Below are 22,327 nucleotides of genomic sequence, written 5' to 3'. Positions count from 1 at the left end.
ATTTCAGCTGTCTAGCTATCACAGATCACGAGATACAGCCTGGTGACAGACGGACGGACGGACGGACGGACAGCGGAGTCTTAGTAATAGGGTCCCGTTTTACCCTTTGGGTACGGAACCCTAAAAAAGTGTTTAGGTACCTATATGTAATCAATTATGACCTTGCTTGTAATATTTGAATTAATTAAATTTGCACTAATAAAGTAAACTTAGCAATTATACAATGTAGGTATATGAAATTAATTATCTAATTAAATTTATGCATCGTAAAATTAAATTGATCCGATATGGTATGCAATTTGCTCTGTAGGTCGTAATATAATATTAGTTTTGACGATTTAAGTTGTCTAGGAAAAAGGACTATTGCATTTTGTGATAGAATAGAAAAAATGATTTTATCGCGAGTGCAGTTAGGTTACTTTTTGCGCTTATTGCAAGCTGCATCTAAGGTCCGTTTTTGAGAACATTCAAATGGGTAGCTATATTGTTTGTTTGCGTCAGTGTTAATTTCACATGGCTGTATACATTACAATTATCACCAGTAACGTAATTTAGATCTTTAATGACCGGGTATTTGTACAGTCAGATCAAATCGGAAGATCAGCGCTGGAAGCCACCAGCAACATGCTGAGATGGGGCCATTTCGTGGCACTTTAATCTTATTTGATGTCTTCGTTTATACAATGTATTGTAACGATTGTTTGTGCTTACGAATAAATCAATTCTAATTCTATTCAATTCTAAATAGATAGCGATTTAGAAGTTTTTAGAACACTATAAAAAATGCCCTTACCAGGTTTCGAACCTGGTCCTCCTGCTTAGTTAGGCCGGGTTACTACTAGATGCAACGGATAGTTGTTTGGCCGGATACCGGATACCGGATGTTCGGCCTGACCATCGGCTGAATATTCGGTATCCGGCCGGCGGAACTATACCTACTTTTCGGTTTTTCAGGTGCGCATAGTAACCGAATATCCGGTGCATCTCTAGTTACTACCTACCAACTAAGCTATAGTATATATATATAATATAATAGCTGGGGCCGTATGATAATAAGAAAGGATAAGTATAAGAAGCTGATAAGATTCGCAATGAATTTACATGTATTTACAATGTTTATGGGAATATAAAATGTTCAGTTGCCAACCAATACTTAATCAACACATAATCGAACTTGATTTAACTATAATAACCGATTCCATTGTTTTAAATGTACCTATACCTATATACCTCCTATTGTGGGAAATAAATGTCCGTTACTATCAAAGAAAAAAAAACGGTTACACTAAATCTATACTATATTACTGCAACGCCTATAACTATAACTGCTATATAGATTATACTGCAACGCCTGCAACTGTCCGTCCAGGCCGCGTAGCCAAGATGCCAATCGCTTACGCTCCGTAGCGATCGAAACGGAACTGTCACTGTCGCTAATATGGAAGAGTGATAGAGAGACATAAAGCTTTTCGTTGTCGAAGCGATAGCGATTGTAACCTTGGCTAGGCCGGCAGGCTCTCTGTAGGTACTGGAAACGTCCTCTAGTGTTAGTCTAGTTTGCATGCACTGCTATAATGCATAGTTTGCAATGGTTGCATGCATTTGCAAGACGGGCACAACCACTCATACCCCTCAGTTATTAGCGATCCTACCCCTTGCAAGGGTATGGAGCGGTATTACAATTTAAAAAAAATATTTTTAGTGTCTTGCTGACTACTGCAAGTAGATATCTATTGTACCTACATACCTATATCAAAGCCTATATCCTTCTTAAAATAAAAATCATAAACTATACGTAGGTACTTAGGTAGGTATAGGAATAAATCACAATCATAGTTAGGTATAGAAAAATAATTAACAGCCCTTCTATTCCGATTGCTTACTGAACACAGGAGCCTTGATTCTCACAAAATGATAAGTAGGTACGTTAGAGATTGATTCTATTTCATGTTGTTTATGGTTTTGATACGATTTTGACGATCATCTTGGTGATTGGCGCGCATCGTATCAAAACAATATCAAAGCCGTAACAAATTGTCGAATCAGAATCAGACTCATAGTTATTAGGCGTCGATTCGAGACGAGACCCTTTGTCCTTGGACTCTGGCGCTCTGTGTCTTCAAAGACCTGTCGAAGAGACTCAGAGACGCCACAGGAGACCGAAGAGCTGGCAGCTTTCTCGTTGAAATTATCAGCCTAACAATCCAGTGAGGAAATGCTGCCAGCGTTTTCGGTACTACGCCGTAGGGGCCATTAATAGTTTTATGTTAGGGTTATTTCGTGGTTATTTCAGATTCAGTTTATTTCAGTTTTATAATTAACTAGCTGTGCCCGCGGCTCCGCCCGCGTGGAATTCGGTCTGTGTCCGTAAGCGGCTAATTTCTAAGCCTAATTTCTCTCCCTCTCCCCTGGAGGCGGAACTTGAAGTAAAGTTGACAGATGGATATGCTAGAGGACTGTAGTCCAGATAAAATATTTTACAATTAGGTACCACTAAATAAAACTACACTCCAAAATCAATAGTTTATTTTGCCCTTATCAAATTTTACACGTGATTTAAACGACAGAGTAGTAGATGTATATCGGATAGGGCATGCTCCCGGGAATTCCCGAGACTGATTTTTCCCGAGAATTCCCGGGAACGGGCACTTTCATCCAGTACCGGAACTGGAGACAAAATTCCCGGGAAATATCGAAATTTCGGGAAATTTATAAATCTTATGTTATATCGATTTATATTTAATTGCGAATTGGCTGCGAGCCCGAAATTATGTTGTACATACATATTTTTTTTCTAAAACAATACTTTGTTCAACAGAGCAATGGTATATGGGTACGTTTTCTTCGACTGGTTACATTTGTAACCGATTAAGATCCAGTTTAAGTGACAGAGTTTAGATGCGATCAGTTATTTACGCTCATATTACTAGCAAATGAGAGCTTTAATATGGGACCTAGAGGAACAGCCCCACGAATGGAACGTCGGTGTCATCGGTCCAGTCCACAAAAAAGAGATGCGATGCTCAAACTATCGAGGAATCGCTTTACTCACTACAGCGTACAAAGTTTTGTCCAACGTAGAGCTATGGCTCAAGAGGCTGGAACCATATTCTGAAAGAATCCTTGGGGTTACCAATGTGGTTTCCGCAGAAACCGCAGCACGATGGACCAAATTTTCTTGCTCAAAGCGATTATGCAGAAGAAGTGGGAGTACGCCCAAAGTGTTCACTTTTTGTTTGTGGACTTCACTAAGGCAAGGACCATAAGGCCTATGACAGCATAGACAGGGACGCTCTGTATGCCATTCTTATAAATTTTAACATCCTTAGAAAACTAGTAGCCATGATCACTACAGCAACAAAAGAGAGTAGGATGCGTGCCAGGGTAGGCGGTGAGCTGACCGAGGAATTCAAGGTGATGACCGGTCTAAAGCAGGGAGATGCCTTATCACCCGTGCTTTTCAACTTAGCCCTTGAACATGTTGACGAAAAGTTTTAGCGTTGGACATAGGGCTGGAGTTGAGCGGCAAGCACAAAGTGATAGGGTACGCGGACGACCTGGCTTTATTAGGGGAAAGCCGCGAAGAAGTAGTACAGGCAGCCAGTGTCTTGGAGCGAGAGGCCCCTAGGATAGGTCTCAGGATTAACCAGTCAAAAACTGAATACTAATACGAGTATACGATACGAAATACACGAGTTCAGCGCGGAATTCTCCATGTTGGGGGTACCGTCTACCGTGGAGTTAACAAGTTCCGGTATTACCGATACAAACACCAGGGAGGAGGAGATCAATATTCGCATCTAAAACGCGATGCGATGCAGTGCAGCCCTCCATAAAGTGTTGGTGTCCAGGCTTCTCAGCAGAATACTAAGTTAAGGATATTGACCGTTATCCGACCAATCCTTATGTATGGGTGCGAGGCCTGGACACTAACACAAAAAGAGCAAAGTCAGCTCCTGGTAGCGGAAAGAAAGATCTTTCGTAAGATCCTGGGACCTATCAAGAGAGACAACGGCACGTGGAGGATACGGAAAACGTCGAAATCGAGGAGTTGGTGGCCGGACCCAATATCATCGGCGAAACGAAATCCCACAGACTTCGCTGATTCGGTCACCTATTAAGAATGGGAGAGGACCGGGCTGCCGAGAGGGCGTACCTGGGAAGACGGACTGGTGGCCGCCCGGCAGGTCGGCCCAGGTACCACTGGGGAGACAGTGTGGAAGCGGATCTGCGTCAGCTTCAAGCCGATAATTGGCAGGAAACGGCCAGGATCGGGAAAAGTGGTGTGCTTTCGTTTCGGAGGCCAAGACCCTCTCTTTGGGTCGCTGAGCCGTATTAGTTAGTTGATTCTTAGAAAACATTGTCTGAATTTGAATATTGACATTTATTACAGATAGGTATATTTTAGTTGAAATATCAACCGTTAAGTTTGATTTAGTTTAAAAACGAGTAATATTAACTAATCATTTGATTATAATCATTTCGATCAAAATAATAACTTTTTTAATTTTCCCGATATTTCCCGATTTCCCGGGATTTCTCGGAACTGGTCCTGACCCAATCCCGGGAAATTTGAAACCTTTCCTGAGACTGATATTGCATGCCCTAATATCGGACGATACAGTATAAGGTATACGCGCGAGAGCGTAAGCGAAGCGGCCTGCCTGGCTAGAGCGCCACCCACTCACCGTGGTCTTCTTCAGACTCCTGAGGAAGATCACGTGCCCCTTGTAACCTCAATGCGTTGCGAGACTTTCGCGAATGATTAGATTTTTTTCGGGAAGGCATGGTAATGCGTATAAAATGCGAGTCCCAAATCGTTTCACTCCGCAAACGACCAGTGCCGGATTAAGATATTTTGATGCCCTAATAAGCATTTCTAGACCATGGTGCCCCCTCTCCCTAGGGTCATCGAGATTACATTGAATTTTTTTGGTAAGTTGAGTGACGTTCATTCAATCGTTCATTGCCGCATTACAGATGAGAATGGAAATCAGTCACATAATTTTATCACGAAAATAGACAGTGCTGTAGCAGTAACGTTGCAACAGAGTAATGCTGCTGCAGTCGCCATATCTTAGAAAGTTATTAATAACGCGAGCGAAGCGAGCGCGAAAATTTTTCAATATAAAAACGCAATTTGATAGACAGTTGTACATTTTTACTTTTAGTATGGAAATCAGTCACATAATTTTATCACGAAAATTGACAGTGCTGCAGCAGTAATGTTGCAATAGAGTAATGCTGCTGCTGTCGCCATATCTTAGAAAGCTATTGAAAACGCGAGCGAAGCGAGCGCGAAAATGTTTTGATATAAAAACGCAATTTGATAGACAGTTGTACATTTTTACTTTTAGTATGGAAATCAGTCACACAATTTTATCACGAAAATTTACAGTGCTGCAGCAGTAACGTTGTAACAGAGTAATGCTACTGCAGTCGCCATCCGAATGTCACCTTTATCATATCTTATAATGTTATTGAAAACGCGAGCGAAGCGAGCGCGAAAATTGTTCGATATAAAAAACGCAATTAGACTAAGAAAGTTATTGAAAACGCGAGCGAAGCGAGCGCGAAAATTGTTCGATATAAAAACGCAATTTGATAGACAGTTGTACATTTTTACTTTTAGTATGGAAATCAGTCACATAATTTTATCACGAAAATTGGCGACTAACTCCAAGCTCAAGCAAAACAGAGATCTGCTGCTTCCATCTGCACAACCAATTAGCCAAGCGTGAACTAAAGGTGTCCATGAATGGATCGCTAGTTAGACACAATTTCTCTCCCAAGTATCTCGGAGTCACCCTCGACCGCTCCATCACGTTCAAGCAGCACCTCTCCAATACAGCACGCAAACTCCAGAGTCGCAACAACATCGTGTTAAAACTAAGCGGCACCTCTTGGGCAGCAAGTGCCGAAGTGTTGCGAACATCAGCGTTATCTCTGGTGTTTTCAACAGCAGAATACTGTGCAGCGGCGTGGCTAGGCAGTGCCCACACCTCTAAAGTAGATGTCGAACTGAACAAAGCCATGCGAGTCATATCCGGGACGCTCCAATCCACTCTTTGCCACTGGCTCCCTGTGCTGTCACGGATTGCCCCGCCAGATCTCAGGAGGAAGGACGCCTTGCTACGGGAAGTGTGTAAGATCCAAAACAACCCTAACCTACCATGTTACGCGGAGTTTTTAAAGCCAACCAAGCAACGCCTCAAATCTAGAAACCCTTCGTGTAGCATCGCCAAAAACCTGGTCGATACCAATTTTAATATAAAACACGAGTGGACGAAATCTTGGGGCATGTTAATGGCAGGGAAACTAGGATATGGAATTACGCCTGGCTCCAGAATAATGGGTTCAGACCTCCCTAGACGAGACTGGTGCAAACTGAACAGACTCCGTACTGGCCACGGTCGATGCGCCTATTACAAACACCGCTGCGGGTGGGTGGACTCTCCGGCCTGCGGCTGCGGTGCGGAAGCCCAAACCATCCAGCATATAATCCAAGACTGCCCTATAACGCGCTATGTCGCCGGTCCTCCCGAAGACCTGATCACCCTGAGCGACGAAGCCATAAAGTGGCTGAATGGTCTTAGTGTAGACATCTGATTGTACATATTTGTTTCTATTTTTAAAATATGTTTGCCATACGATTAAATAAAAATCACGAAAATTGACAGTTCTGCAGCAGTAACTTTACAACAGAGTAATGCTGCTGCAGTCGCCACCCGAATGACACCTTTATCATATCTTATAATGTAATTGTAAACGCGAGCGAAGCGAGCGCGAAAACTTTTCGATATATAAAACGCAATTTGATAGACAGTTGTACATTTTTACTTTTAGTCCCAACCAGGCGCGAATCCAGAATTTCATACAGAGAAGGGATGGGACAGTTTTCTATCAGCCTAGCTTCGCATAGGGCTCGATATTTAAGGGTCTCAGCGAGGTTGTTTTCATACAGAAAAGATGCAAGGAAGCAGAGCTTGGAATTGACCAAGTGAATTGAATTGGCGAAGTGTGAGCAAGGCGGAAGGCACAGCTGCGAAAGAGGAAAGCTTGGATTTGGATCCACGCCCAAGTGTAATTAAGGCAGAAGATCAACTTTGCCATAAGGCAGAAGACCTCGCATAAGACCTTACGCCGAACTGCAAAAGAGTGGCTTGAAATCGAGTCTATGCATGTAATCACGACTCTTCTACTGCTCGCTCTTGGGCTTCACTCGAAAGCGCTACTTGATAGGATGCTTTTAGTTTTCGGCTTTCACGGGGCCCCTTATAACACTTTGACAGTTAGGTCTCAGGATCGCGGCTAAGGAGCAACTCGGCTTGGCCGACAAATCTGGCGTGCAAGAGAGCAAAATTCGCTATAAAATCGGTAACCTATGTCGAAAAAATCGGCTGGCCGCAAGCCCGAAAACAAGATTTTTTCCATGACTTTAAGGGCCTCCGCGTAAGGTCAAATCGAAAGCCTACGTTGGAGATGTTCTTACGTACCCTCACTCTCTTACTTGATCCCTACGACCCTTCGTTATTAGATGGGTACTTGTACACGTATAAAAGTTTCATGTAGGTACCTACTCCACGACGACTGCAATGCTGATGCAGCCTGCGCGTTTTTTTGCCTACGGTTTTGGTGCCCCCTAGACGTGGTGCCCTAAGCAAGTGCTTATTTTGCTTAGAAGGTTAATCCGGCACTGCAAATGACAGAGGTCAATGTGTTTTGTCTTCAAAGTACCCACCTTCGTGGCCATTATAAAGTGCTTAAAGGAGGCGATACCTCCGTATGAATATGGATTTGATATGGGTGCGATATAATTACGATTAGGTATAATTCATGATGGAGAAAATTTATAATTTTAAATAATTATGCAATTATACGCGTGTTGATATGTGTGTTTATTTTACCACTACGTAACTATGTAAACTCATTTTTAGTTTTCTTGATTAGTTAATGTTTACTCAGTTCCCCAAAAGATGGCACTGTGCAATGAGGGGCAATTAATTTACTGGCGTTTAATTCTGTTGTATTATTCATTTATCAAATCAACATAATTATTCAATTATTTTTGTTGATATCCGTAACCCCTCTTCTAAACTTAGAGTTAATTTGGCAAAATCTTTCCTCGGTGGCTTATTCATGTCACAACGTATTAAATTCAGCGCCATCTGTTAGTTTACCAAGTTTGACCCTCCTTCCTAAGTAGCACCATAAGATTCAGGGGCAAACTTAAGTCAATCGAGTGTTGTGGCTACCCCCCCTTTTAGGGGTTGAATTTTTATAGCTTATAACCTGGCCGGGAATTTTCTCGACAGATTAGTAAAGTTTTCATCAAAATCCGTTCATCCGTTTTCACGTGATGCGCGTTCAAATAAACAGACAAACAGATAAACAGATAAACAGACAAACAGACAAAAATTCTAAAAACTTTTGGAACGTGTTCTGTTATCGATTTTATGTATCCCCAGCCAACTTTTTTTCAAATATCTTCCGTGTACAGACTTTCGACCGTCTTCAGCTTTATTATATGTATATATATAGATAGATATTTTTTTTATGTTATCGAAGGAACGAGCGAAGTTCTTCGAAAGTTCTGCGAAGTTTCTAACATTAAAATTTATACACACTCTGGCTATATTTATAGTGAACCCTAGTTTTTGGCAAACCGCGAGTTCTCAGTTCGGGGTCTCAGTTCGGGGCGAACTACTAGTTTAAGTAATATATTTAGTTTTGTAAGCAAATTACAATGTAAACAATCGCAATAATATCTATATAGGACATATAGGTACCTATTATTATGTTATCTAATTACATTAAATATTGTTTTTAGCTTTAAGTATCAAATATTGTACACCATTAAGATGGTAGGTTAAGGTTTTAGTAGGTAAGGTTTACTCGGGTAATTCCGAATGTCGAAAACTGTCGGATAATTCCGAAAAGAGACTTTTATTATGATGGAATTAAGGGTGATTTTCATCTGAATTTCGGAATTATCCGACATTCGGTAATACCCGAATACACCTTACCTATGAAATGTAACACCTTTTATGTATACCTATAGTCACAATAAATATATTATGATTATGATTATTATATTAGGTAGGTACTTACTTATATAGGTATGGATAATATTTTATGAGTATCAAGATCAAGACTATCAAGCTCGTGCTACGCTGGTTTTCCACGAACTTGTTTCTATCGCGTTAGAGGTTAATGGGACTGCTTGGTTTGGTATATATAAGCGGGCTGCAGTGATTTACTGTAGTTGTTGACAAATCAGTGTGAAGTAAACATTGTTTCATAATGAGTACACTGTACTTTGTGTTGCTACTGGCTGCGCTAGCGAGCGCGACCGCGCATCCTAATGTAAGTAATACACCTATGAATAATTTAAATATAATGTACCTATTGTATATTTTGTCAATAATTATTATAGTATATCTAGAACCATATGCATAAATGTATATTTCCTATAGTTAAGTAGCACATATCAAATAAAAAGTTAAAGACACTTAAATATATTAAATATTAATACCTAAATAAAAATTTAAAAATAAACTATGCATTCATCAAAATTAAGTATTAGGTAACTTGAATGTAATAAACACTGATGGTAGATAATAAATTATACATTAAACCATTTACATACAATAACACTATCCATTTCCCGGTCTATTTATGTCAAATTTTTCGCCTTTTTCTCCAAAAGTTCTATTTATTATTAGAAATTCGAATTTTTAATTTTATATGTAGAGTGCAAATGAATGCCAATTGAATTAGAATTGTTCCTCTACATCAGCTGATAAAATTGGCTAGGTACTAAGTCAATAATATAATAATTTTATACGACATATATTTAAAAAGATTGAATTTTATTTCCATAAATAGGTACCTATGTTTTCCGACTAGTATCATTTCCTGTGGTGCGAGGTAAATATTTTAGTCTAGGATAGCACTCGGCAGGTAAACAACCTGTCGTATCAAAGCTCAAGGTTCCGCTTTTAGAATAAATGAGAGATTTGCTTAATAGGTAACTATTTCTTCTTGTATTTCAGGAGGAAAGTAGAGTGAAGCGACAAGTGCTTGGCGGTGAATCATTGCAAGACCCAAATGACCCGAAATATAAGAAATTGGCGGAAGAATCGTTTCAAAAGTACCGTGTGACTAACCCAGGCGGCCAAATAGATGTTAAAGACATCAAAGTAACCAGAGTGACCGAACAAGTTGTTGCTGGCTTCAAAACGCGCATCGATTTCACTGTAACCCCTGCCAATGGAGACGTTATTACGTGTCATTCTGAGATTTTAGAACCGGCGACGCTAAACAAGAAACAAATTGACGTAAATTGCAATGTTAATCAACAGAAAAGTATAGTGAAGAGACAAGTGCCTGGCGGTGAAGCAGTTAAAGACCCTAATGACCCAAAATACAAAGCATTGGCGCAAGAATCGTTTGAAAAGTACCGCACAACTAACCCTGGCGGGCAAATAACTCCTAAAGAACTAAAAGTAACCAAAGTAACGACACAGGTAGTTGCTGGCAGTATCACTCGTCTCGACTTCACTGTAACCCCTACCAATGGTGAGGATATTACATGCCATTCCGAGGTTTGGGAACAGCCGTGGCTTAATAAGAAGGAAATTAAAGTAGACTGTAATTTAAACAAATCGCAAAGTAAAGTGAAGAGACAAATTGCTGGCGGAGAAACGGAGCAAGATCCAAATACCGAAGAGTACAAAAAATTGGCACAAGAATCGCTTGAGAAGTTTAGCGAGACCAATCCTGGAGGACCAATTAAAGCAAAGCAAATCAAAGTAACAAAAGTAACATCCCAGGTTGTATCCGGTGTGATTACTCGTCTTACATTCACCGTGGAGCCTGCCAATGGTGAAGAGTTTACATGCCATTCTAAGGTTTGGGAGCAGGCGTGGCTGAATAAGAAGGAGATTACTGTAACTTGTGATTTGAAACGCTAGATTAAGAATTATGAAATGCGAAACATAGTTTCATGTTACTTTTTGTATTTAACTGTATTGTGAAATTTGTGAATCATTAAGTAAATAGTATAACATGTTATTGTGTATCTTTTTCCTAACCTACCGTTACGATAAACAAATCAGGATAAACAATCTTTGATATTTAGACATGACATGCCAATTGACATGGCCGTATAGGTATGCTCATCTCAAGGAAAATGATGCAGACAATTGCGCAAATACAGCAGCTATACTTACGCATTAGAAATAAAGTTGACAATACAATATGGTAACATTAATGGTGACTTGCCGCAAACAAATAAATGTTTTCCTGTAAAGGAAATACAAATATATCTAGGTATTTATTATGCTGAATGGATGTACTGGTATAGGTATTAGCAAGTACTCGACGTCAGTCGAGTAACGACATAGGTCATTCATTGATTACGTGAGAACGATAAATCGTGCGTGTTAAGTTTCAGGTTAAGGAAGAAATTATTTCGTTCATCGAAAAACAAACTTTCCTACCCCCATCTCTTACGTAATCAATGACTGGCCCCTAGGAGTTTGCCCAGCGTGGAGCAATTATATTTTCACCACACCCAGCTCGGAAAGGCTTACTTTGCACTTAAAAAACTGATAGCAAAGTTGCATTTTATTCACATGTGAGGCAAAGTAATCAAATGCATAAGTATTTTGAGTTGTTTTCTCATGTTTGCTGGTATAATTGACTTTTAAATGATGATTTTGGATGATACATATTTAATAACATTCATTTGGATTTGATTTCGTTTGATTATGTTTGATATTTTACATTTAATATTTGCTTCAGGTTGGTGTAGTGAAAAAATTTGTGTTTCACTCGGGGGCAAATTTTGTTTTAACCCTCGTGCTTTGAAACTCTCGCAACGCTCAAGATTCAATTTTTCGTACCACTCGCTACGCTCGTGGTTCAATTTTGGGATCTTTCGCTTGCTCGGGTATCAATATTAGCACGAGCGGTTAAACAACAACTTTGCCCCCTTGTAAAACAAATAACTAATTATTATTATTTTGTAGACTCTACAAATACTACAAATACATGCTCTACAATGTAGAGCAATAAAGTAAACTTGCATACCAGTACGGTTACCATCAGTTTGTTACTGACATAAACGCCGTCGAGAACGTAATTTACTTTCTATACATCTCGCTCGCACTCGCATATTAGTGCAAACGGGATGTATAGAAAGTAAATTACGTTCTCGACGGCGTTTACGTCAGTGACAAACTGATGGTAACCGTACTGGCCGCGTAGTCAAGATGCCAATCGCTTACGCTCCGTAGCGATCGAAACGCAACTGTCACTGTCACACTAATATGGAAGAGTGATAGAGAGACATAATGCTTTTCGTTGTCGAAGCGATAGCGATTGTAACCTTGGCTAGGCCGGCTGATTCGCTCAAGCTATGTTCTAACTAATGTATGGGGAAGACAAACAAATTATAGCCAGCATTTAATGAACGTAGGATGATACCTTTGGGTATGGTGCTTTACGCTCACTAGTGTCCCATCCCCTCCCCATGACGCACCCCCCTTTTTAGCATGAAATATATTGTCCCGTTCTACATAGGTACATTGAATGCTGGCTATAATTTGTTTTTAAAAAAAAACACAATTTGACCGAATAATAAAGGGCAGCTGATCATATTTAAACTGTTTTACGTAAATGCGCAATTTGCGACACAAAGGTTCTGTAAAATTTTTTTTAGGGTTCCGTAGCAAAAATGACATCCTGAATCCTTATAATTTCGTTATGTATGGCTAATTGGTTGGCTATCTGTCACAGCCATTGTACTTGAAATCTATCCCTACTAATATTATGTGATGTTCTCAATAAAAGGTACCACTGTGTGTAAGCAGCATAGTGGTACCTTTTTAATGAGAACATCACATAACATATTAAGACGAAACTTGCTAGTATCTTTATACGAATAACCTGTCAGAGCGTCCATTAGGGAAACGACCATGTACCTTTTGATTGAGAATGTCACTTATAAATACGAAAGTAACTCTGTTTGTCTGTCAGCATTGTTTTACAACGAAAATCGAAAATTGAAATTTCGTTATCTGCATCTCTTTCCAACGAATAATGTCAGTTGAGTGTAGTGTTACCAGATGACAGGAATTTTGCCTTTTGTCAGGAATGGGAATGGAACACGAAAATGTCAGGATTTTTTGTGTTGATAGACTTTTTTATAAAGTACCTTTTTATTTACTTCGGAAATCAGGAATTATGTCAGGAAATTCTAAATTTGTATCTGGTAACCCTAGTTAACCCTAATAATAATATATATTTTTTTTAACTATTCAAATCATTTTTTTTAACTTTTTATGTACCATGTAGAGAATCAATAAAGGCTTTTTATTTATTTAACCCTAGTTGAGTGTGTTAGAGAATTTCAATTACGAGTCGTTACGGATCCCACTGATCCCAGGATTAATAAATGCAGTAGTGTTATTTACTACTTACACTATTTGTACAATTGTGAATAGGACGGGACCGTAAGTACAAAACAGCTGACTACGATCAACATCTTCCATTGACGATTGAAAGTCGTCTGAAACAAGTAAACAATGTCTCCGCTATTATTTGTGCTATTTGCAACTTTGCTTGCAAGAGTTGCCTATACTTCGGTAAGTAGAAATAAAAAGAAATAGGTAATACAGGGTGGAAAGAAAAGTCGGGCCCTGGAGGGAAACTGCCTTAAATCCTTAAGCTGGCTCATTTTACTTAAAGGAGACATTCCTTTATTTTTAAAAAGAAACAAAACTGCATTCAAAGTATTTTTTTTTCTTCAATTTGGCTTGTCTAAAAAAATCTTGAGTACTAAATATTAGATTTTATGGCTATTTTGTACGACAGACTAGTGTAAGACCTAATGTTTCTTGGAGAAATGTTATCATTAACATTAATCTACTAGTCGATACAGACTAGTACAAAAAAAAAGCGAGTTTTTATTTTTTGGAATTTTTAGTCGGTTCGAGTCCCGGGCGAGGCAAGCGAGTTTTAGAACATCTTTGAATGCAGTTTTGTTTCTTTTTAAAAATGAAGGAATGTCTCCTTTAAGTAAAATGAGCCAGCTTAAGGATTTAAGGTAGTTTCCCTCCAGGGCCCGACTTATCTTTCCACCCTGTATACTATAAAGACTCCATCTATAGCTCTGCACCGCCTTGATATCTAAGTGACAGTATCTATTTTTTTTACATTTGCCTTCATAAATCAAAAATATCTGGGAGACCGAGCTTTGCTCGAAAAATATATAAAAACACAAAAATTCGCGTTTTCCCAAAGACTAGCTAGATCGATTTATCGCCCCCGAAAACCCCCATATAGCAAATTTCATCGAAATCGTTAGAGCCGTTTCCGACATCCCCGAAATATAGGGTAGACCGAGGCGATTCGGATCACTGGGGAAATCGGATCAAAATAAGCATTTCTGTAAAATTTGAAAGATCGCGGTTAGTTACAGCCAGTCAATCAGCGTCCCGCGTTCGCTCTGTTCCTAACGCATGTCGCCACAGTCACTGCCATTGAAAAATACTCATGCGTCGGTCACGGTGACACTTCCCGATGAGTCGCTCGTACAGGTGTATTGTGATTTTACCGCCGATGTAAAAAATGTGCAAATACAGTCCGTGATAAAAGTAAACGCAAAAGGCTAAAGGTTTGTAATTGTTGTTACTTATTGTTAATGGCGCATAGTGTTTCCTGATTTGATTTTGTTTTTATTGTATTTAATAGTACATTATTGTCGAGGTTCGGAAGTAGCTACTTGCAGGCTGAGGATTCGTTTTAAACGGACGACCTTGGGAGTCCGTTTAATTGAATCCGAAGCCAGCAAGTAGCCTTCCAGCCGAGTCATATATAGTGCTTTTCTCAAAAATGGTGCAAGAAATATAAATATCATAGAAATATTTTACAAAAGCAACGTTCTTACGTATATATTTTCACAGAAAAAAGTAGAAACAATTGAAAAAATTAGCTTTGCCGCCTTTTTATTTTTTTAATAAAAAAATAGAAGTGTATTTTTCTGCCGAAAATACGCCAACCTATTTGAGACAGCTAAATAGTCGCGGTACTAATCATCTGTTTGGCTGTTTAATGGGCCTGTGCCTTCATTTGATATGGCCATTTCAACTTTTAAAAAGTTTGGAACTCGACAAATAATGGAATTTGTATGCAACATTGCAGTCCCAAAATCGAGACTGCAATGTTTTTAACTTTTTAATTTTTGACTGGCCATAAACTACGCGCTTCGCGACGTATTTTTTAAACGGCAAAGTCGACTTTGCCGTCCATTTTTGAGAAAAGGTATATTTCCGTTACGCGAAAATAATTCAAACATATGATATGGGGTTATTCGGATCATCTGATTGGGGGCGATTAGGATCACATTATAAAACAAGGTTTTTGGACGTTTTTTTTGGCTTATTTTATGTTCGCATGTTGTAGATGGTTCGTACGTATAAAAAGAAGAGGTATCAGGGGGAATGGTCGGGAGAAAATGTGACTACAGCTGCTAATAAGGGTTTAACGAAACCGCTGTCCCTACGTAGAGTCTTTTGTTACCAACAACTAATTTTCTCATATGGGGTGAATCGGATATGTGTGATTTTTCATGTTTTGGTTTGCAAAAGTTTACAGTTTTTGTTTATTTTCATTTAAGTTATTCGATTTTGTTGCTAAATGGCCATTAGCATGTTTTGGATTTATTGTTAAAATATATAGTAGCATATAGGAGTGATATTATGTTGCGCTTTCTGTAGGTGGCGTGATAAAAAATTTTACTAGAAAGGAGGAATAAAAATAATGCTCAAATGCAACATTAAAGATACCAATGATAGTTGATCTCAATTATTTGACCTTTGTGATTCTTAATCATATGATTAACATTGTTAACCATTATTAATTAAGATTTTATGACAGAGTTTTTTTGATCCGTTTTACCCCTTAAAATGGGGCGAATCGGATTTTTCAAGAGGTTTTGTATTTTATTTTTCATAAATCATATTTAAGTTTGATTTTACGTCTGAACCTTGGATTCTGTTCATTAATAAATAATTTATCCAACTGAATATTAATAAAAACAGTATCACCTTAAAAATTGTATTTATTGACCGTCAAACAAAAAATGACCCGATTCGCCTCGGTCTACCCTACACCGTGTTTTTTTTTATTTCCGTTAATTTCAAGGGTACATTCCTGAGCTTAAATCAAGTAACTTTCTCAAAGACACCGATATTCTAATTAACTCCATTTCGGAGATACTTAATCAATAATTTATTTTTTTCCTATAAGGCCTCTACAAGCGTGTACACTTGTCTTAGGGCCGGTTTACATATTGATTAGTGTTTATAATGAGTTCATACATTTGCTACTAAACTTAAGTACAATCGATGTTCGAAATAACATTGATATGTCACAGATTTCAATTGTTTGGTTGAGTTAAATGTAATGCCCGTGTTACAACAACGCTATATGCTACATTTAATTACTTTTTAAACCTAATTTTATTTTACAAAAAAAAAAAAAAAAATTAATTAACTGCCATTTAGTTCTCTTAAACGTACTTAACCATACCCCGAAGTTAACGTAATTCAATAAAAACACGGTGTATAAATAAATAAATAAACAAGAATTGCTCGTTTAAAGGTATTAGATTTAAAAACGGAAAAAATAGTAGCAAACTCAATGAAACTGTTATAAAAAATGTGAAACTCAATAGTTGACCAAGTAACAAGACTTTGAAGTTTTGCACTTTTGAGCTAGTTTTTTTAAATATTAGTACGAGGTGTTAGTTAAACGATAACTTTGCAAGAACTTCGTTGTTAAACCAATAAAAATTTATCCTTGTATTTCAGGAGCTAAGTAGAGTGAAGCGACAAGTGCCTGGCGGTGTAATATTGCAAGACACTAATGACCCAACTTACAAACAACTGGCGGAAGAATCGTTTGATAAGTACCTCACAACAGTCCCAGGCCAAGTAGACGTTGAGGAACTCATAGTAACCAGAGTGACCAGACAAGTTGTTGCTGGTCTCAAGACAGATATTCAATTCACTGTAATCACTACCTGTTGTGAAATTATTAAGTGCCATTCTGTGATTTTAGAACAGGCGTGGCTAAACAAGAAAGATATTACCGTAGATTGCAATTAGGTATATTAATCAACCGAACATTGATGGTGGTCTAGAAGAAAACGATCCTAACTAATGACGAACAACAAACTTGAATGACCAGTAAGACTCCATTTTATACCGGCTAGAAAAAGAATTAAAAAATGCGAATCGTGGTTTCATGTTTTTATTCCAGAACATACTTTTTATATTCATACTCGTAATTATGTTGTGAACCACAAAATAAATGGTAAGAAAACTTGTTGTGTATTTTTTTTCCTAGTCTAGGTACTTACTTATTCCACCGTGATACAGTTTATAGTAGGAGATCCCCCATATAGCCGACCTTCACCAATCTGTCTGACGGATGAAACTATGAAAATATGAAAGAAAATATGTTCCAGAACATAAATAAATAGGGTTGCCTAAAGAAATATGGTCGAGGCTATTTTTAATAAATTTTTGAAAAAAAAATTTTTGTCGGCAAATTTCACCGATTTGTCTGACGATCGAAATGAGACTCAACTTGTACAACATAAATCATCTAGGTTGCCTATCTTTTTCCGGTCACTATTATGTGGTTGCCGTGTTTAAAGAGGTGATTTTATATCGATAATTGCACTCATCTGTCTGACGCTTGAATTATACATCAAAATGATGGTAATTTTATTGCAAATACAATGGTATAGGGTTGCCTGCGAAAATCCAGTCACAAATGAGGGTTGCCAGGCTTTTAATTAAAATAAGAAGGGAAGACTTTTAGCAATAACTCATAAACGGCTGAACTGATCAAGTTTGTTTTAATTTTATTTGATTGAGTTTTTTAAGCACTATTTTCATAATAAATAGGGTTCTGCAAAAAAACATTTTTGATAAAGTGAATATTTTAGGAAATAGTCGCCTCGAAAGAAACAAAATGTATGTGAGAATTTTTTTTTCGTGTCAACCCTATGGTGTTGGATGTTGTTGGAAAGGTCTTTCAAAATGAATAGGGGTTGTAGAATAACATTTTTTGATAAAGTGAATATTTTCGGAAATAATCGCTTTGAAAGAAACAAAATGTGTGTGACATTTTTTTATGTTTTCAACCTCATAGTGTGGGGTGTCGTTGGATAGGCCTTTCAAAATGAATAAGGGTCTTTAAACAACATTTCTTGATAAAGTGAATCATTTCGGAAATAATCGTTTAGAAAGAAAAAAAAATGTTTTTCCTTCCAACTTTTGAAACATCTATCCAAAAATATGAAAAAAATCATGATTTTCGCATTTTTGCAGGCAACCCTATGCCATTGTATTTGCAATAAAATCACCATCATTTTGATGTATAATTCGAGCGTCAGACAGATGAGTACAATAATTATCGATATAAAATCACCTCTTTAAACACGGCAACCACATAATAGTGACCGGAAAAAGATAGGCAACCTAGATGATTTATGTTGTACAAGTTGTATACTTTCCATTGAAACTTATTTCGATCGTCAGACAAATCGTTGAAAGTTGCCGAAAAAATTTTTTTTCAAAAATTTATTAAAAATAGCCTTGACCATATTTCTTTAGGCAACCCTATTTATTTATGTCTTGGAACATATTTTCTTTCATATTTTCATAGTTTCAGCCGTCAGACAAATTGGTGAAGGTCGACCATATATGTGGGATCTCCTACTATTAATGTCTCCTGTTTCCACCGTGATACAGTTTAATACTAGTACGGGGAACAGATGTAGCTTACTCACAGACTTAAATATACCATAGATCATGGTCTAATAAAACATGGTCTTCCATTCCCAGAGTGACACGGGCCTACGTCACAATAACATTGCCACTTTATTTCAACATAACATGTTACATGGGTACATTATACCTATGGTTAATAAGTTAAAATATTTCTTTATAATTTTATAATTTTCATTTATATGTATTTTAGCTTAAATTTTACAATAACACGTCATTTTTAATTACTCGTTAGCAATATCTTCCGATTCACGAAAGAAATTTCAGACTTTCGGGTAATTATGTTTATACTATTGGCAACACAGGATAGCGCTGTGCACATTTGACAATTCGGATCTAGATAACTTCATGCCCTGACCGTCATCCTTGTCGAACGCGTGTTAATTGTTATTTCCTTCTCGCTCAGTGTCAGCAGTCGCAGTGTTTTCCAAACTTTTCACGTCGTAAGCTTGGTAATTAATGTGTAACTGTGAATTAGTTTTTTAAACGTTTGTCTTGTATAGATAAATAAAGTTTAATTTAATACATTAGATTTGTTTTATTTTACTATGTTTCTACATGAATAACTTAAAATTAATGCCGTTAAAATAATTTTCACCGTTGGTTAAAATTCTCCCACATTTCAAAGTTTGAGAACCTGTAAACAGCATGATGACGTAGGCGCGTGTCAGTTAGGTCATACGCGAATCTCGGAATGGAGTACCAGGCGGAGTATATATATTATTATACCATGCCATAGATGAAGCAAATATCTGCCGACTTTTTACCACCTACTGTGACGTCACAGCCGCAGTTTAGTGATGGGAAATCCTAACCGATTCAAAGACACCGGTGACCCTCTGCCCCACTACGATTCAACTGTCTTGCTCATACTCATAGATTTTATATCTACGGTCTCGCTCGCTCACTCCCCGCTCCCCCGCTAACCACGCCAAAAATCACAAATCGATTGTCATGAATGACATCGATTTTCTGACAGACGAATGATAAAGACAGACGAATGATAAAAACAGACGAATGATCTTCTTCTCAACATTTCCCTTCAATGAAACTGGTATTTTCAAAATCTATGACTGGATAATGTGGAAAATAAAAATAATGAAAGTTTTTTTAACACAATATAAATTTATAAACATACTAAACGTATAAACATGTAATCGTATATGTTTAAATTAGCCTCGTTTTTAAAGGTGTCGTGTAAAATTAGGACATGATTTTTTTTTATCAATAACTACTAATAATTTTTTTATAATAGTTAATAACATTCATCTGTCAGATATCGATTAAAATTGTTTATTAGAAGCGATCAGTAGAACGAACAACACTACTCGCTAAATTTGACAGACGAATGATAAACGGCCTGTACCACGAAGTCGAAGCGATGCGCGACAGTATCGCTAGTTCCGATATTCATCGTCTCTTAACTCACAACGTCAGATCAAACGCTCAAAGCAAACGCGCAATGTAATGTAAATATAGTTTTGTAACGTTAATCTATATTTACTTAGGTATATTATTGGAATCACAACCTCGAGTACTTAAAAAATTGTTTTAAAATGAATTTACGCATAATATCATTTTAAATAAATTACTTACCTGTGATAGGAAATATGTCCTTGCCCTTGGGTGCTTGCAATTTTTGGGCTGTTGCAGTTAATTACCACGCAGTGAGGCATTTTTTAATTTTTTACGGACTACCGACTGCCACAACTGGCGCGCGTGGAATGTCAATAGCGACGGCCAACCTCGACGCTTGGTCCGGGTTCGGACACGCGAAGTAGATGCATTTGCGTCATCTATGCTATATTTAAGTCTGTGAGCTTACTTCATTCATAAAATGTTGTGGGTATATTACTTTATTGTAATCTTTAATAATCAGTGCAGTTAACTGACCTATTGTAGGCCTTATTCTAACGACTTAGGGATTGGGGTTGGTCACTGAACTGTGCGGTAACTACGTCGTTATTTTCTTTTGCGGCTAACTAAAATGTAAGCTAACATGTGTCCTTTATTACTGAATAAAGATATTTGTATTTGTATTTTGTATTTGTATTTATTCCCAGTGCGGGGAAGTCCTCCTATTAGGTTCATCTTTTTCTCCACTTGCTCAATGGTCAGAAATAGTCAGAATGAAGTCCAGAGAGCCTACCGCCAACATTGAAAATCGTTATCTGTCTTTTTCTTCTCTTGCATATTCGACCATTTTTTCTTTCATATATGACATCTATTTCTAGTGTATATTTATATGTGACTATGTACTTAAAAACATAAATCAAAATATTTGAAAAAAATAAATGATTTACATATTTTATTCCCAAAAAGTTGAACAGCGAAGTGTGTATTAGGTACCTATTGCGCATCAGCAATAAAGTTGACATACATTAAAGGTAACATTTTATAATGGCGGCGCGCGACATATTTGCACACATAATTATAAATATATGTACAAATATATTATATTGAATAGATGTATTGTTACAGTTACAGTAAGAAATACTCGACGTCAGTCGAGTTACGTAGATACGAAATGGGTTTATTCATTGTTAGCGTAAGAACGATAAATCGTGCCCAATTTGACTTTGACGTCATACAATATTATGTGAGAACACTTAAGACTTCTTAAGTAAGATGCTGCGTAGTTTTCCAAAATAATTAGTTCAAGTTTGCTCAATCTGGAAAATACACACTCTAGTCCTCTCCCATCTCCTCGCTGTCCTTAAGCCCACTCCACACTCGTGCGCGGATCGCGGCGCGAAGCCGCGAACGCGAGTGTGGAGTCGATTTCGCATATCAGCGAACTCGACTCCACACTCGCGTTCGCGGCTTCGCGCCGTAATTCGCGCACGAGTGTGGAGCGGGTTTAACGTAATCATTGACCCACCCGTAGGAGTTCTGCCAAACGTAGAGTCTGGCTACTGAAATATTAAGCCCCCTCCAGACTATGCGCGTGAATCGCGGGCGAAGCCGCGAACGCGAGTGTGTAGTCGATTTCGCTGTCTGCGAAAATCGACTCCACACTTGCGTTCGCGGCTTCGCCCGTGATTCACGCGCATAGTCTGGAGGGGGCTTTACACAAATGTTTGGCGGGAAATTCAAAAAATCTTGGGCTGGACACACTTTGTGTAGTAGGAATAGGAATTATAGTTTTGATACTAGAAAATATTTCTGATTTTCTGTGCACACGTAAGGTACCTAAGGATATAAGTTAAATATACGTTGACGTGCACTCGAAGTCAGCTCACATAATTTCTACCACTATGTAAAGTACAGTCAACGATAAACATTTATGTTAACACTTTCTCACCATATACCATTGTAACAAGGCGAAAAATGAAATGTAGTTTAAATAAGACCTAGCTCGATAATACCGTAATATTAATCCATCACCAAAAAAATACATAAGTACTATGCCAAATAATATATGCTAAATGCTAAGTATCAAAATATTTATAGAGCAC

General features: G+C 37.9%; 2 protein-coding genes across 2 annotated transcripts; both read left to right on the top strand.

Moving 5' to 3' along the window:
* Positions 1–5,754: 5,754 nt before the first annotated feature.
* On the top strand, positions 5,755–6,609 carry LOC134799704 (uncharacterized). The gene has a single exon (XM_063772140.1). It carries the CDS (start codon positions 5,755–5,757, stop codon positions 6,607–6,609), a length of 855 nt encoding a protein of 284 aa, XP_063628210.1.
* Positions 6,610–9,215: 2,606 nt separating this feature from the next.
* LOC134799124 (uncharacterized) lies at positions 9,216–11,076 on the top strand. Its single transcript, XM_063771523.1, has 2 exons — positions 9,216–9,366; positions 10,056–11,076. The coding sequence occupies exons 1-2, from the start codon at positions 9,304–9,306 to the stop codon at positions 10,974–10,976; spliced, it is 984 nt and encodes a 327-aa protein (XP_063627593.1). The 5' UTR covers positions 9,216–9,303; the 3' UTR covers positions 10,977–11,076.
* Positions 11,077–22,327: the final 11,251 nt, after the last annotated feature.

This window comes from Cydia splendana, chromosome 18, assembly GCF_910591565.1.
Source record: "Cydia splendana chromosome 18, ilCydSple1.2, whole genome shotgun sequence".
In the NCBI taxonomy this organism is placed as follows: domain Eukaryota; kingdom Metazoa; phylum Arthropoda; class Insecta; order Lepidoptera; family Tortricidae; genus Cydia; species Cydia splendana.
Note: the sequence above shows the minus strand (reverse complement) of the source record. Positions and strands in the feature narration are given on the sequence as shown.